General features: G+C 42.9%; 1 protein-coding gene across 1 annotated transcript in view; it reads left to right on the forward strand.

Moving 5' to 3' along the window:
• Positions 1–13,456, forward strand: part of COLGALT1 (collagen beta(1-O)galactosyltransferase 1) — a 30,160-nt gene extending 16,704 nt beyond the window's left edge. Inside the window, exons 7-12 of the mRNA XM_070741094.1 lie at positions 2,765–2,841; positions 3,958–4,064; positions 4,883–5,015; positions 9,754–9,881; positions 10,815–11,021; positions 12,493–13,456. Coding sequence (XP_070597195.1) covers positions 2,765–2,841; positions 3,958–4,064; positions 4,883–5,015; positions 9,754–9,881; positions 10,815–11,021; positions 12,493–12,760 — 920 coding nt within the window. The 3' untranslated portion in view covers positions 12,761–13,456. The remainder of the gene's footprint in view (positions 1–2,764; positions 2,842–3,957; positions 4,065–4,882; positions 5,016–9,753; positions 9,882–10,814; positions 11,022–12,492) is intronic.
• The last annotated feature ends 737 nt before the right edge of the window (positions 13,457–14,193 follow it).

Below are 14,193 nucleotides of genomic sequence, written 5' to 3' on the forward strand. Positions count from 1 at the left end.
CAGATCCTTGATGAAGCACCACCTTTCCACAAGACAAAGATCGTTATGAAACTTCATCTAAAGAAGAGCAAGATAGCCAGCCGCTACTGTGATATCACCACTGGATTCTTCTAGAACTTGGGCTAGGGAACAATGACTCCTTTATGACCTGTGGTCTTCAACTCCCAGAATTCTTGAGGCAGCATGGCCCACAAGTCTTAAAGGGGCCGTAATTCCCCACCTCTGCTCTAGAAATGGGTACCACGGAGCACAGATCAAGGAATAATAATCTGGCATTGCTGCAGTTCAGGTTTGTTGTTGTTAAAGCTGAGTTGTTTATCCATGCTTATATGACTAATAAGATTTTCATTTTTCCTGTTTTGTATAATTCTCCTCCTGTTTATCAGCGGAAGGATGTGATGGGTTAGATAAGGGCTTGGCAAGTTTTTTTCTGTAAAGGGCCAATCACGTTCCTCTACCACCTCCAGTTGGCAGATTCACAGGCCAAAGAGCATGGCAGCCATTGGACAGTCTGGATCTGTTCTAGGAAATTTTCTCTGTTGCCAGGGAGGCCTCTGAGACAACCCGCCATCTTGGCTGTCTGAGGGAGTTGGTTGAATTTTCCTTGTGGGGATGTCTCACAGTCATTCTTTGTATGTTCTCAGCTCCACAATGATCCTTTTATAAAAATTCAACTGCCCTTAAAGGGGAATTTGCCATCACTTGAAAAAATACAGTTGAATGTGGAAGAGGAGCTAGCTCAAAGGACAATCACCTTTCATTGATAACTTGTTTGTTTTGCAAAGTGAAAGGGTGCTTCAGTATGTCAAATATCTCCCCCCCCCCTTTGTGGCTGACTTTGTCCGTTTACATTGAATTCACGAAATCTAAACACAACAGATCATCCTATTGAATGAGAAGCTCAGTAGATAGGGAGTCTATTCAAAGGATGTTTGAATAGACGGATCCACAGAGAGGGGCGGCATACAAACCCGATTAATAAATAAATAAAACAAATGTTTCCTAAGATATACTTAGGCTACACAGAAGCTTTCAGATGTCCAAGACTTTCTTGCACATGAAACCTGAGAGACCATCAGGGAGCAAATAATCAAGCTCTGGGATGTTGGAATTTTTTTTTTTTCAAAGACTTGTTCCTTTTGAAAAACAAAACTGATAAATGGACATTCCCTTATTTGTTTATTTCGAGCATTTCTGTAGTTCAGTAGACTTCACTGTACAATCAGTGGAGGTTGCTTTTAATGTTCCGTTGCCGCTGTATGTAAATATGTAGAGGCTTTTTTTATTATTGTGCTTATCAATAAACTGCAATATAGGTGCTTTCCAATTTACAACCATGATTGAATCCAAATTACAGAGGAAATTAGTCATTAAATGGGTCACCATGTGACTGCACCAATTTTTGTGGCAGTCATAAAATGGATCTAATCGGTGTAAACTAAATGCTGTGGTTGCTAAGCAAATACATTGTCTATAATAGGTGTGTTTGCCAGAAACCAAAATAAATGCCAGTTTCTGGCAAAAACTATGGTAAATACTAGTCATATGACTGCAGGATATGACAAATAGCCATCAATGCAGGCCAGTTACCAGGTGTCCAAAATATGATCATATAATCTCGGGAAGGGTAGCCATTGGAAGTTTGATTCAGGTCATAAATAATCCTAGGGAAATCTGTTGTAACTTCTAATGTTCACTAAGTGATCATGTAAGTGGGGGGCTACCTGGATTAATTTTAGGTGAAAGAATTTAGCACGCAGTGAATGAATGGATAGCATGTATTCAAACCCTTTTCTTTGAAAAGAATCAGTTTTCTTAATGCATCTCGATTGTTTTGTCCATACATCTCCACAAAGATATGATGTTCAGTTTTAATATTGGATAGATTTTTATTTATGCAGGTTTGAATAAAATTACAATTTCTCATGGTAGGAAGGCATTGACGAGGGAAAAAAACCATAATGGGTGCTAACAGTTTGAATCAAGGAAGATAAGGAAAGAAAATGGTGTGATGTACATTTATGAAAGTCTTTGCTAAAGGAACCTGTTTTGAAATGGAAGAACCTCCAGTCTGAGGAAATTTGTCATTTGTATAATGATGGTTAAGGACAAACTCTCCATCCAGTTTGAGGTTTCCCACTTTATGGGAGGGCAGCCTTTTTTGGTAATGTATATCTTCAAATAAGCCTTGTCCTAGTCCATCAATGTTTCTAGTCCACATTAAAAGCCTTCCTAAATTGAATAGGTCTATGTTCAAACTGGAAGTTCAGTTAGGAACATATTTGGTTTAAAACCCAGTTGTACATACTGTCTTTTGTGTCATTTTGATTAGCCCTAATAAAAATATTATCAAATTACAGGATTTTTAAAAAAAATGTATCAACATAATTTTATGTTACGTGTATTTTACTTTCTATAAAATTTCACTGCTTTATTTGTACATAATTTAATTTAGGCATCAAAATTCTGTTTACGGTCCTGGTGTAAACCTGACTCTACTAGAGTCCCAAGCTTCAAAAAATTAAAAATTCATTTTTTGAGTAGGAAATCCATTTTTAAAAATCTCATCTGAATTTGCCTCATGGGCTGTTTGGCTTCATTGCTATTCATAGAGAAAGATTTAATTGGTCTTCTTACTGTGCTTTATGTACTTACTGTATGCCTAAAATTGGTCCAAGAATCTGGGAGGAGCAGCTTCTCCTTAAAAAAATAAATGTCTCCATGGAAGAAACCTTGAATCTCACTCTATCGACTTTCTCTACAGTTAAGAATCCTCCCGTGGAACTTTCTCGGCATTTGTCTGTGGTTCCCAAAGTCCGAGATAAGATGGGATTTGATGAGGTAAGAAATAAAAAATTCTGATACATTTATAGAAATTATAAATCAATAATTGGGACAAATGAATCAGTAGAACTTAATTTGCCTAATCTAGCTCCCCTAACTGTGATCAAATATTAAAATTATGTCTCTGTGCTATGTTGTGTTTTTGAGCTGTATTGCCAGATCAGAGTGGAGATCAGACTCCTCTCTCTTTGCTAGAATTGGCCAAGGACTACTTTAGATATTTTGGAATTTACATAATTAGATCTCAGATTGGGGAATATTTATGTGAAAAATGCCTCTTAATATAGGTCTGCCATTCTTAGGATGCAGTATGGTTAGCTCTTGTTTAGTGACCGCTTACAATTATGATGAAAAATATGGTCTAGCCTTTTTATTATTATTTTTATTATTATTTATTAAATTTGTATGCCGCCCCTCTCCGTAGACTCGGGGCGGCTCACAACAATAGTAGCAAAACAATATGTAATACAAATCTAATAATTTAAACTAAAAACCCATAATTTAAAAACATGCACACAACACACCATACATAAACAATATAGGCCTGGGGAAGTTATTTCAGTTTCCCCATGCCTGACAGCAGAGGTGGGTTTTAAGGAGTTTACGAAAGGCAAGGAGGGTGGGGGCAATTCTAATCTCAGGGTGGAGCTGGTTCCAGAGGGTTGGGGCCGCCACAGAGAAGGCTCTTCCCCTGGGACCCACCAGACGACTTTGCCTTGCCCTTACAACCAAGATTTCTAAAGCATAGGAAAGCTGAAGTAAGATCATAAGCATAGCTACAGTTTCACTCAGCGACTGCTTCATTTAACGAATGTTGCCAACTCTAATTGTGGTTAATAAACATTGAATTAGAATGTGGAGGATCTCTGCATAAAAGCGACACCTGCAAATAAATTGCTGCATTGGGAAGGTTTCTAGAATGTAAAGGAGAAAGCTGTGACATTTTAGTGATTATGACCTCATAGCATCCCTTTCTAATGCCAGCCAGAGCTGCTGAAAGTTGTAGGGAGCCTATTCCTGTGGAATTCCTCTACCTAATTATTACCAAATTGTTAGTTTTGCCCAGGGTGTCCTTTGCTCTGTTTACCATGTGGTCATTTTCCTTTTCCCCAGGTCTTCATGATTAACCTCAAACGTCGGACCGATCGACGGGAACGGATGTTGAAAACCCTCTACGAGCAGGAGATTGACTGCAAGATTGTTGAAGCCGTGGATGGGAAGTGAGTGCGGTCACACAAAGCCTCGCTAGAAAATTCAAAGCTGCCTTTGTCCGCAGAATAGCATAGGGAGCTTCAGGTTCAACCTCACAGTGATTGAAGCTTCTTAGATCACTCAATGGGAATATGCAACTCTTAACCATGCACTAATTAGAACAAGCTCAAATCTAGGGGAGAGATTCCCAGCTTACATATATTGAAGACCCTATGCTGATTCCCTCACTTTTATGTCAATCAGCAGATAGGAAGACCACCTCTTCCTTACTGTGGTATAGGTGAGCAACTGGTGGCCATGTAGAAGTTGCTGAGCTACTCTTTTCACCAGGGAAGATGCTTCTCTGGGGTTGCTAGAAGCACTAAGTCAGTGATGGCTTTTGGGCCAAAGCTTCCTTTTGGAGAGCCACAGTTCATAAAGAGCAAAACGTTTGATGAACAGCAACATATTTTCTTCATCTGAATTGAGAGAATCAGAAGCTTGTTGCTTTAGCCCATGAGCAGGTGGTGGTTGGCAAATGATCTTCCACATTTTTTGTGTTATCTCGAATTTCGCACTGAGATTCAGTTCCTTGGGTGAAGAATTCTCTGCTATTTTGGAAGCTTCTGCTCCATCTGAAGGCGAGATATGCGGGCTTCTCCAGCTTGACACCTTCCTAAAGCTAATCTAGATAGAATTGTTTTTCTGCAAATTATTACTTTTGTTTCACCAGCAGGTGTCTTTGACAGACGTGGAAATTTAAACTATGCTGGGTTTGCATCCAGTTCTCAGTGCTTTTCCTGTCAATTACACTTTTTTTTTCATTTTAAAATTCTCTTTGGTTTAGGGCAATGAATAGCAGCCAAGTGGATGCCATGGGCATCAAGATGTTGCCAGGCTACAAGGACCCCTACCACGGACGTCCACTCACAAAGGGAGAATTGGGTTGCTTCCTCAGCCACTATAAAATTTGGAAAGAGGTAAAGGATGTTTATATTGTAAAATAAAAGCCAGAAAACATTATCTTTTTTTTTTTAAAAAAGATGGATTTGGTATGTTGTACATCTGCAAACAGACACACAAAGACATGCAGTGAGAACTATGGAGCATTGGGATAGCTCTATATCCAATTCCCCCAAAATCTCCATCGTTCATTTTAAAAAGCAATCTGTGACTTGATGATTAAGCCAGGCACTATGTAGTAATGCTTGCTGAATACCTACAAAGAAACCTTAGAATAAGAGGATTCCACTAGAGTTTGGGGATCCAGAGCCAGGTATTGTTCAATTGTCTAGCAAAACAAAAGAAATTATACAGAATAAATGATGCAAACACAATTTGCCAAATTAGGGCCCTTTTTGTTGTGGAGTGAGGATCAGGATTTCAATGAATGGATTTAATTGGATGAAGTATTTATTACAGTCATAAACCAGCCTAAAAATGGATGAAAGCTATTCAAAATCTTTGATCCAGGACAGTGATGGTAAACCTTTTTTTGTTTGCGTGCCAAAAGAGTGTGTGTGAGTGTGCTAACACGTACGCCCATGCCCACACCTATTCCCTCCCCCCCCTACATGTGCACCTCCTGCGCTGCCTCTGTGCATGTACACAATTTATCCCCCCACCCCATCCCCGCGTATGGGCACAGAACTCACTGAAGCTTGGGACGGTGAAAAAACACCCAAACCGGCAAACCTGAAGTTTGGAAAAATGGACTTCTGGTTTTCCTGTTGTGCTATTTTTCGCACTCCGGAGTTTTCAAGGAAGCTTCCTGAAGCCCTGGAGTGTGAAAACAGCACAACTGGCAAACCGGAAGTATATTTTTCTGAACTTCCGGTTTGCCCATTGTGTTGTTTTTGCACCCCAGGGCTTCAGGAAGCTTCCTCGAAGCCTCCAGAGAGCAAAAAACAGCACAATGGGAAACCAGAAGTCAGTTTTCTGAACTTCCGTTTTGCCTGTTGGGTGGTTTTTTGCACTCTGGGGCTTCAGGGAAGCTTCCTTGAAGTGGGTGAAACGGCCTTCCCCAAGCCCAAAGATCAGCTGGCTAGCGGGCGCATGCACGTTGGAGCTGACATAAGGTAATGCTTCACGTGCCCTCCAATATGGCTCCTCATGCTACCTGTGGTTCACCATCACGGAGGCCATAGGTTTGCATGCCATAGGTTCGCCATCACGGATCTAGGATGTTCTGGTTGCCTTCTACATAAATTGTGTCAAGTATTTCATTGAGCAGAGAGAAGCTAACAGAACAAGAAGCTGTTTCAGGCTCAGGATTGTAAGCACTGAAAGGAAACTTTGCAGATGGTGTACTCTCACTGCTGGGGTGTTGGCTCTTTTCGGCAGAAAAGCCAAACTGTGGTTGGGATTTCTCGCTGTCTGCCAAAATAGCAAGAAGAATACAGGAAGACTCAGGAACTAATTCATTGGATCTGAAACTGATTACATTTCTTGGTTTGGGCTGCCATCTATTGGCCAGCTCAAGTTGTTGCATCAATGACAAATAGCAGTCCCTATGGGTTTTTTTTAACTGCAAGATGCATGAATGTAGTGATTGAGGGTACCCTAATCCTCCCTATTCTGAATATTCCCCAACTTCCATACCATAAAGCTCAACCAGTTTATTAATTTTCAGCTTATCCATTTATAAATAAATAAGCTACTTAGATATGGGTGGCATAAAAATTGAATTAATAAGTTAAATAAAACTAGTTGGTAGGCTTTCAACTTTAGGTAGTAGCTTTAGGACTTACGAGAAATGTAATGAAATACTTGATTATAGAACCCTGATTTATTTATTTATGTATTTATTAAATACATATGCCACCCTTTTCGCTTTCCAAACTGGGCAGATTACAATACGATAAAAACATAAAGATCGAAAAAGAATTAAATTACTTTGTTGGTTAAATAAATATTTAAAACCAAGAGCACAAATAGTGCGAAGGTGGCATCTTCTCTGTTACTGCACCAACCCAATAACTTTCAGCATTGAGTGTCCTCATCAGGGCCACAAGCCAATGGCAGAGCCTGGCTTGAAGGCCTTTTCAGAAGGTCAAATGAGTGGCAGGAAAAGCTCTTCTGACCTGAGATTTCTTGACAGACAGGGTCTGCGGGAGACCCTTTTTGTGTCAGAACGAGGTGGGCCAATCCCGTTTATTGAACTGAAATTGGAAATAAGGGGAAAAAAAGCTGAGTGGTTTAAACATGCTGGGAAAGCCAAGAAGAGAATGTTTCTGTTAAATACGTCAAATCATAGAAACATAGAAGACTGACGGCAGAAAAAGACCTCATGGTCCATCTAGTCCAGTGTTTTTCAACCAGTGTGCCGTGGCACACTAGTGTGCCGTGAGACATAGTCAGGTGTGCCGTGGGGAAATTAAACATGGGTCCCCAAACTACCATTCCTGCCAGGATCTCCCTTTTGTGTTCATCCAAACAGGCCCAGGTTTCACACTAAGTGAGTATAAATACATTTAGAAACTATATTATCAACTATATGTATAATATGTATTGTGTTAAAGTGTCATTTTGTGTCAATTTGGTTGGTGGTGTGCCCCAGAATTTTGTAAATGTAAAAAATGTGCCGCAGCTCAAAAAAGGTTGAAAATCACTGATCTAGTCTGCCTTTATGCTATTTCCTGTATTTTATCTTAGGATGGATATATGTTTATCCCAGGCATGTTTAAATTCAGTTACTGTGGATTTACCAACCATGTCTGCTGGAAGTTTGTTCCAAGGATCTACTACTCTTTCAGTGAAATAATATTTTCTCACGTTGCTTTTGATCTTTCCCCCAACTAACTTCAGATTGTGTCCCCTTGTTCTTGTGTTCACTTTCCTATTAAAAACTCTTCCCTCCTGAACCTTATTTAACCCTTTAACATATTTAAATGTTTCGATCATGTCCCCCCTTTTCCTTCTGTCCTCCAGACTATACAGATTGAGTTCATTAAGTCTTTCCTGATATGTTTTATGCTTAAGACCTTCCACCATTCTTGTAGCCCGTCTTTGGACCCGTTCAATTTTGTCAATATCTTTTTATAGGTGAGGTCTCCAGAACTGAACACAGTACAGTGATCCCCCGCTCGTTGCGAGGGTTCCGTTCCAGGACCCCCCGCAACGAGCGGGTTTTCGCGAAGTAGCACTGCGGAAGTAAAAACACCATCTGCGCATGTGCAGATGGCGTTTTTACTCCCACAGCGCTAGCGAGGAGCCGAAGATTGGGGGCGGCGCGGCTGTTTGCCGCCGGCATGGAGGGCTTCCTAGCAGCCCCCCAAACCCGGGTTGGGGGTCCGGGGGGCGCTGGCTCTCGGCGCTTTCGAGCTGAGTCCGGGAGCGAATTCGCTTCCGGACTCAGCTCAAAAGCGCCGAGAACCAGCGTGGACAAGCCGTTCCTTGGCGCTTGCTATCGGCGCTTTCGAGCTGAGTCCGGGAGCGAATTCGCTCCCGGACTCAGCTCAAAAGTGCCGATAGCAAGCGGCAAGGAACGGCTTGTCCACGCTTGCTATCGGCGCTTTCGAGCTGAGTCCGGGAGCGAATTCGCTCCCGGACTCAGCTCAAAAGCGCCGATAGCAAGCGGCAAGGAACGGCTTGTCCACGCTTGCTATCGGCGCTTTCGAGCTGAGTCCGGGAGCGAATTCGCTCCCGGACTCAGCTCAAAAGCGCCGATAGCAAGCGGCAAGGAACGGCTTGTCCACGCTTGCTATCGGCGCTTTCGAGCTGAGTCCGGGAGCGAATTCGCTCCCGGACTCAGCTCAAAAGCGCCGATAGCAAGCGGCAAGGAACGGCTTGTCCACGCTTGCTATCGGCGCTTTCGAGCTGAGTCCGGGAGCGAATTCGCTCCCGGACTCAGCTCAAAAGCGCCGATAGCAAGCGGCAAGGAACGGCTTGTCCACGCTTGCTATCGGCGCTTTCGAGCTGAGTCCGGGAGCGAATTCGCTCCCGGACTCAGCTCAAAAGCGCCGATAGCAAGCAGCAAGGAACGGCTTGTCCACGCTTGCTATCGGCGCTTTCGAGCTGAGTCCGGGAGCGAATTCGCTCCCGGACTCAGCTCGAAAGAGCCAAGAACGAGCGTGGACAAGCCGTTCCTTGGCGCTTGCTATCGGCGCTTTCGAGCTGAGTCCGGGAGCGAATTCGCTTCCGGACTCAGCTCAAAAGCGGCGAGAATGAACGGCGTGGGCGGGCGAAGGGCGGGCGGCAGCGAGGAGTTTGCGTGGGCGGTGGGGAAACTCCTCGCTGACGCCAGCAAGAGGGGGAAGACTCAGGGAAGCCGCCCAGCAGCTGATCTCCCGGTTGCCATCTACGCATGCGTGCCCCGGGCACGCATGCGTAGATGGTATTTTGACTTCCGGGTTCAAAAATAGGGAAGTACCCTGTTCGCAATGGTTGGGGACGCAATAAACGGGGGATCACTGTATTCCAAATGTGGTCTCACCAGCATTCTATATAAGGGGATCACAATCTCCCTCTTCCTGCTTGTTATACCTCTAGCTATGCAGCCAAGTATCCTACTTGCTTTTCCTACTGCCTGACCACACTGCTCACCCATTTTGAGACTGTCAGAAATCACTACCCCTAAATCCTTCTCTTCTGAAGTTTTTGCTAACACAGAACTGCCAATACAATACTCAGATTGAGGATTCTTTTTCCCCAAGTGCATTATTTTACATTTGGAAATTTTCAGAAAAGGAGCTAAGCATCGTCCTGTTGCTTTGACAGGTTGTTGAGAGAGGCCTGGAGAAGTCGGTGGTGTTTGAGGATGACCTACGCTTTGAGATCTTCTTCAAACGGCGCATGATGAACCTCATGTTTGATTTAGAGGAAGAGGGCCTGGACTGGGATTTAATGTGAGTGCAAAACATGCTGAGGTTGTTGGTGGCTAGGAAATCTTGGCAGATTTCTTTTTCTCCTTCCTTCTGCAAATATACCACCTCATTGGAGCAAAAAAATGAGTGAACTAGTGATCTGTAAATGCAGGTGCCTGGAGTTGAGTATGATTAAAATAGGCACCTTAAATGTTAAAATCAACCACAGTGGGGACAAAGCAATGCACTTTTTCTAAGAAAGCTCTGGCTGAAATTTGGAATTAAAGCATAAACTCAATGAGAGCCGTTTCAGTCACACATTGGAACAAGAATTCTAGTACAGGATGGTATAAGTTGAATTTCAGGGATTCTTCATAGACTAGTCCAAAACATATGAATTGGAGTTGTACCAAAATAAGATGGTTGACAACCAGTTTTCAGAACATTTTGCTTAAAGAGTAACACCATACATGATGATTACGCTGTCATTGCAGCAGTCAAATAGCAATGAAAACTATTTTAAAACAATTTTATTGTGAAAAATTAACAGAATAAAGTGTGAGTAGGTACAACAACATTAATGAAAAGTATGAATGAAATTGTATTAATTTCAAACCTAATAGCTATCTTAAAGGAAAGGAGAGGGTGGCAATTAAGTTCTAAACAGACTGTCTATGGAGATTCTCAGTCATCCAGATCATGATTGTCCCAAAAGTGCTTTTTCAAGAAGCAACTGGACTTTCTACCAGAAAAGTCCAGCTGCCTTTTGAAAAAGCACCTTTGGTTCTAAACAGACCCTCCCTTTTCTTGATGCATTATCAGGAAATCCTAAATCCCACTGTTATATTTATCAACAATCAGGGACAATGTTCAAAAGGAACTTTTCAATTGTTGGAGACATCTACTTATGCTTTTAAAGCATTGACTTCATGTACTCTATGCCTCCTCTTCTTTTTGTTCTCTATCCCCCTCTAGCTACATTGGACGGAAGCGCATGCAGGTAGAGCATCCAGAGAAAGCTGTGCCCCTCATCCGCAATCTGGTGGAAGCTGACTACTCCTACTGGACCCTGGGCTATGTCATCTCCCTCCAAGGGGCCAAGAAACTGCTGGATGCTGAGCCCCTCTCCAAAATGTTACCAGTGGATGAGTTTCTTCCAGTCATGTTTAACAAACACCCTGTGTAAGGCTTGCCTTTTTGTTGAAAAAAAACAAAACGGGAACTTTATGGATGTTTGCATAAGTTTTGTATTTCTTAACAATGGAACTAAAAGATATTCTCCTATGACTTCCATCTAGTAGGGCAGGATGGGCCATGCAATCAGCACTCCTTGCCTTATTTGTGCAGCCTTCCGGGAACCCCTAGGATTGTTGTTGTGAGTGCTCCTCGTCCACTTCTGGTAATGATAGATTCTGAGGAGGATCAGCTAAGCCCACCTGAGTGTCCTGGGCCAGTGGGGTTGCCTGCTGATGCAGAGAGTGATAGTGATGGAGAAATAGATCTGCATGAACCTGAGAGACCACCAGAGATGTCAGATATGTCAATGAGGACTGGTCTGACTCAGAGGATGAAGGGGACATTAGAGATAATGAACCATTCTTAGATGCTTGATTCAGGAGATTACAAAGCAGACAACAACACTTGTATTGTAAAAGGAAGTAGTTTGTAGTTTTAACTCTAGGGGTTTGCTGAACATTCCCAGAAGGTATATAAGCCAAGACTTCTGGGTAATTCTGGGTGGAGTTTCAATGTTGCTTTCATGGATGCTGTGTTAGATCTGGGCTCCAGAAATGTTCCCCAAAATACCTGTTTTCTGCCCTGCAAAACTCATCTAGAAGCTGCCTGCCTGTCAGAATGTGGTGAGCTGAATTGTATTACCTATGATTCACGCCTGGTTTATCTTGTTGGAATGCAATTAGCCCTGACTCTGGTGTCTTTCCCGGAGGCCTATCTGATAACCTTGCAGCTTTGAAACCTATTTCAATGAACTTTCAAAGACTTCTTTTTGCTTATAATTGTGGCCATATGCGCTCAGTGTACATAAAATAAAAGATAAGTTCTTGTGGAAGATGATTTTATGAACTAAATTTAGATCAGATTGAAGGTGATGAAGTTCTAAGTTATCTAAGCCCAAAATTTCAAGTCTGGTGGAATAATAATATATTCTGTTGTGAGCAGAGGTGTGGAGGACTCTTCTTGTGAAATATTTCTGGACTCTCTCAATTGTATTGATATCAGAAATGCAGTGCAGGTTCCAGATAGGTGAGCTGTATTCGAGAATTGGTCTAGCAAATGTTTTGTATGCTCTGGTTAGCAGTGTAATATTGCCAGAGAAGAAGCTACGCAAGATTAAATTAGTAACTCTTAGTGTCTTTTTGGCAATGTTGTTACAGTGGCCTTTCTGACTGAGTTGACATATAGTTAGAAAGGTGATAATTCTACACAAAAACTAGGAGATAGAGGTTATTCTGCTCTTGTTGTAATTTGAAATGAATATGGGCTATGACTCCTGTCCAGCCAATCCCCACTCCCATCCCAAATACCTTATTTTGTAGTTTTCTATACTTGCTCTTAACTCTCTTGTGTATTTTGTAGCAATCCCAAATCCACGGATAGCACTTTTCTGACCTGACTTTCATTTCCTATTCAACAGCACCGAATACATGGAACATTTTGACAACCGGAATTTGCTGGCCTTCTCCGTGGAGCCCCTGCTGGTTTATCCAACACATTATACAGGGGATGATGGTTACGTCAGTGACACAGAGACCTCCGTGGTGTGGAACAATGAGCGCATGAAAACAGATTGGGACCGGGCCAAGTCCCAGAAGATGAAGGAGCAGCAGGAGTTGAGGAATGAGGCCAGGAATTCTGACGTGCTCCAGTCCTCACTTGACAGGACAGCCCGGGATGAGCTATGACCTTGCGTGGATGCCTGAAGAAGGGGAACCAGAAGAGAGACAGCACAAGGGGAAGCTTTTCTCTTCATCTCAGGGTTGATGGTTTGATTCTCTCAGACGTCAACAGTGGGGTGCGTTCATACCTCCTGGCAGTGCCTACGGGAAGCTTCAGTCCTTTGCAACCTGAGGAACCCTATATGGAAATGGTGGCATCTTCTACCATCTCCTGCTCTCCTGTTCTGTGTGCGAATGTGGGGCAGAGGCAGTCTGGCAGTACTCATTTGAGAAGTTTTATTCTCTTAATAATGGGCCTTTCACATGAATTATCCATGTTGGGAGTGTGACATGTTGAACAGAGGCAGCTCAGCTTAGCAGGTTTCGATGCCACGATGCTTCGTATCAGACAAAACCATTCCACTTGGTTTAAGGCAGTAAAAAAAATATTTCGGCTAATTTTATATAAATGTCCTTCCAATGACAGTTTCATATCTCTTTCCAGAAGAATCTTGACCTCTCCCCACCTTCCCTTGGTTGTATTAAAGTCTCAAATATGGGTTACCAAAAGTCAGATCTTATTAATCAAAGGTCATGAATCAAATAAGTAAATGTTTAGAAGAGAATGGTAACCAACTCAAATATTTAATATAATTTATGTTGTAAATTGTCTATGAAGGTCTGACTTTTGGTACAGCTTATTAAAAATCCCCTTCTCAGCCCGATGGGTGGTACGCATCTTCCTCAATCCTGAGTCTACTATCTAGGACAGTGATGGCAAACCTATGACACACGTGCCATATCTGAGGGCACTCAAGGCATTACCCTATGCCAGCTCTAGCGTGCATGCACACACTGGCCAGCTTATTTTTGGCCTTCTTTTTGGCTGTTTTCGCTCTCCCCAGGCTTCAGGAAAGCCTCCTGAACCCTGGGGATGGCGAAAAATGGCCTAATGGGCCTACTGAAAGTCCAAAGGCTTTAATGAAGCCTGTGCGTGAGGCCTGTGCGCATGGGTGGGGGGCAGTGCAGGGGGGTTGTGCAAATGCATGGGGTGGGCTACTGCCCGGATGTGGGAGGGGATGCAGTGGGGTAGCGAAAATGGAGCTCCACCTCAGAGCCCCCAATTTGCACTGAAAGATGTTGAAAGAACATGAAGGCATCCTGCATAAGCCACGCCCACAGTGTGGTAGTAAAAAGTTTGGTAGCCCTTCACTGGGGATAGTGCAGGGATTGTGCACATGCGCACGGGGGAGGGCATTGCATTATGGATGTGGGCACTCACATTCACCCTTTCGGCACCTGGTTCGCCATTACTGATCTAGGACCTGATAATTTGAGAGTCCTAAATAATATCTTAGCACTGCACCGCACGCTTCTGGACAGAGAGATCTGATGTTCCTCTTGGGATTTGTTGGAGCCCCTCAGCCAGCATAGCAGTCAGGAGTACGTCTATCACTACT

The sequence above is a fragment of the Erythrolamprus reginae genome, chromosome 2 (assembly GCF_031021105.1).
Source record: "Erythrolamprus reginae isolate rEryReg1 chromosome 2, rEryReg1.hap1, whole genome shotgun sequence".
Classification (NCBI taxonomy): Eukaryota; Metazoa; Chordata; class Lepidosauria; order Squamata; family Dipsadidae; genus Erythrolamprus; species Erythrolamprus reginae.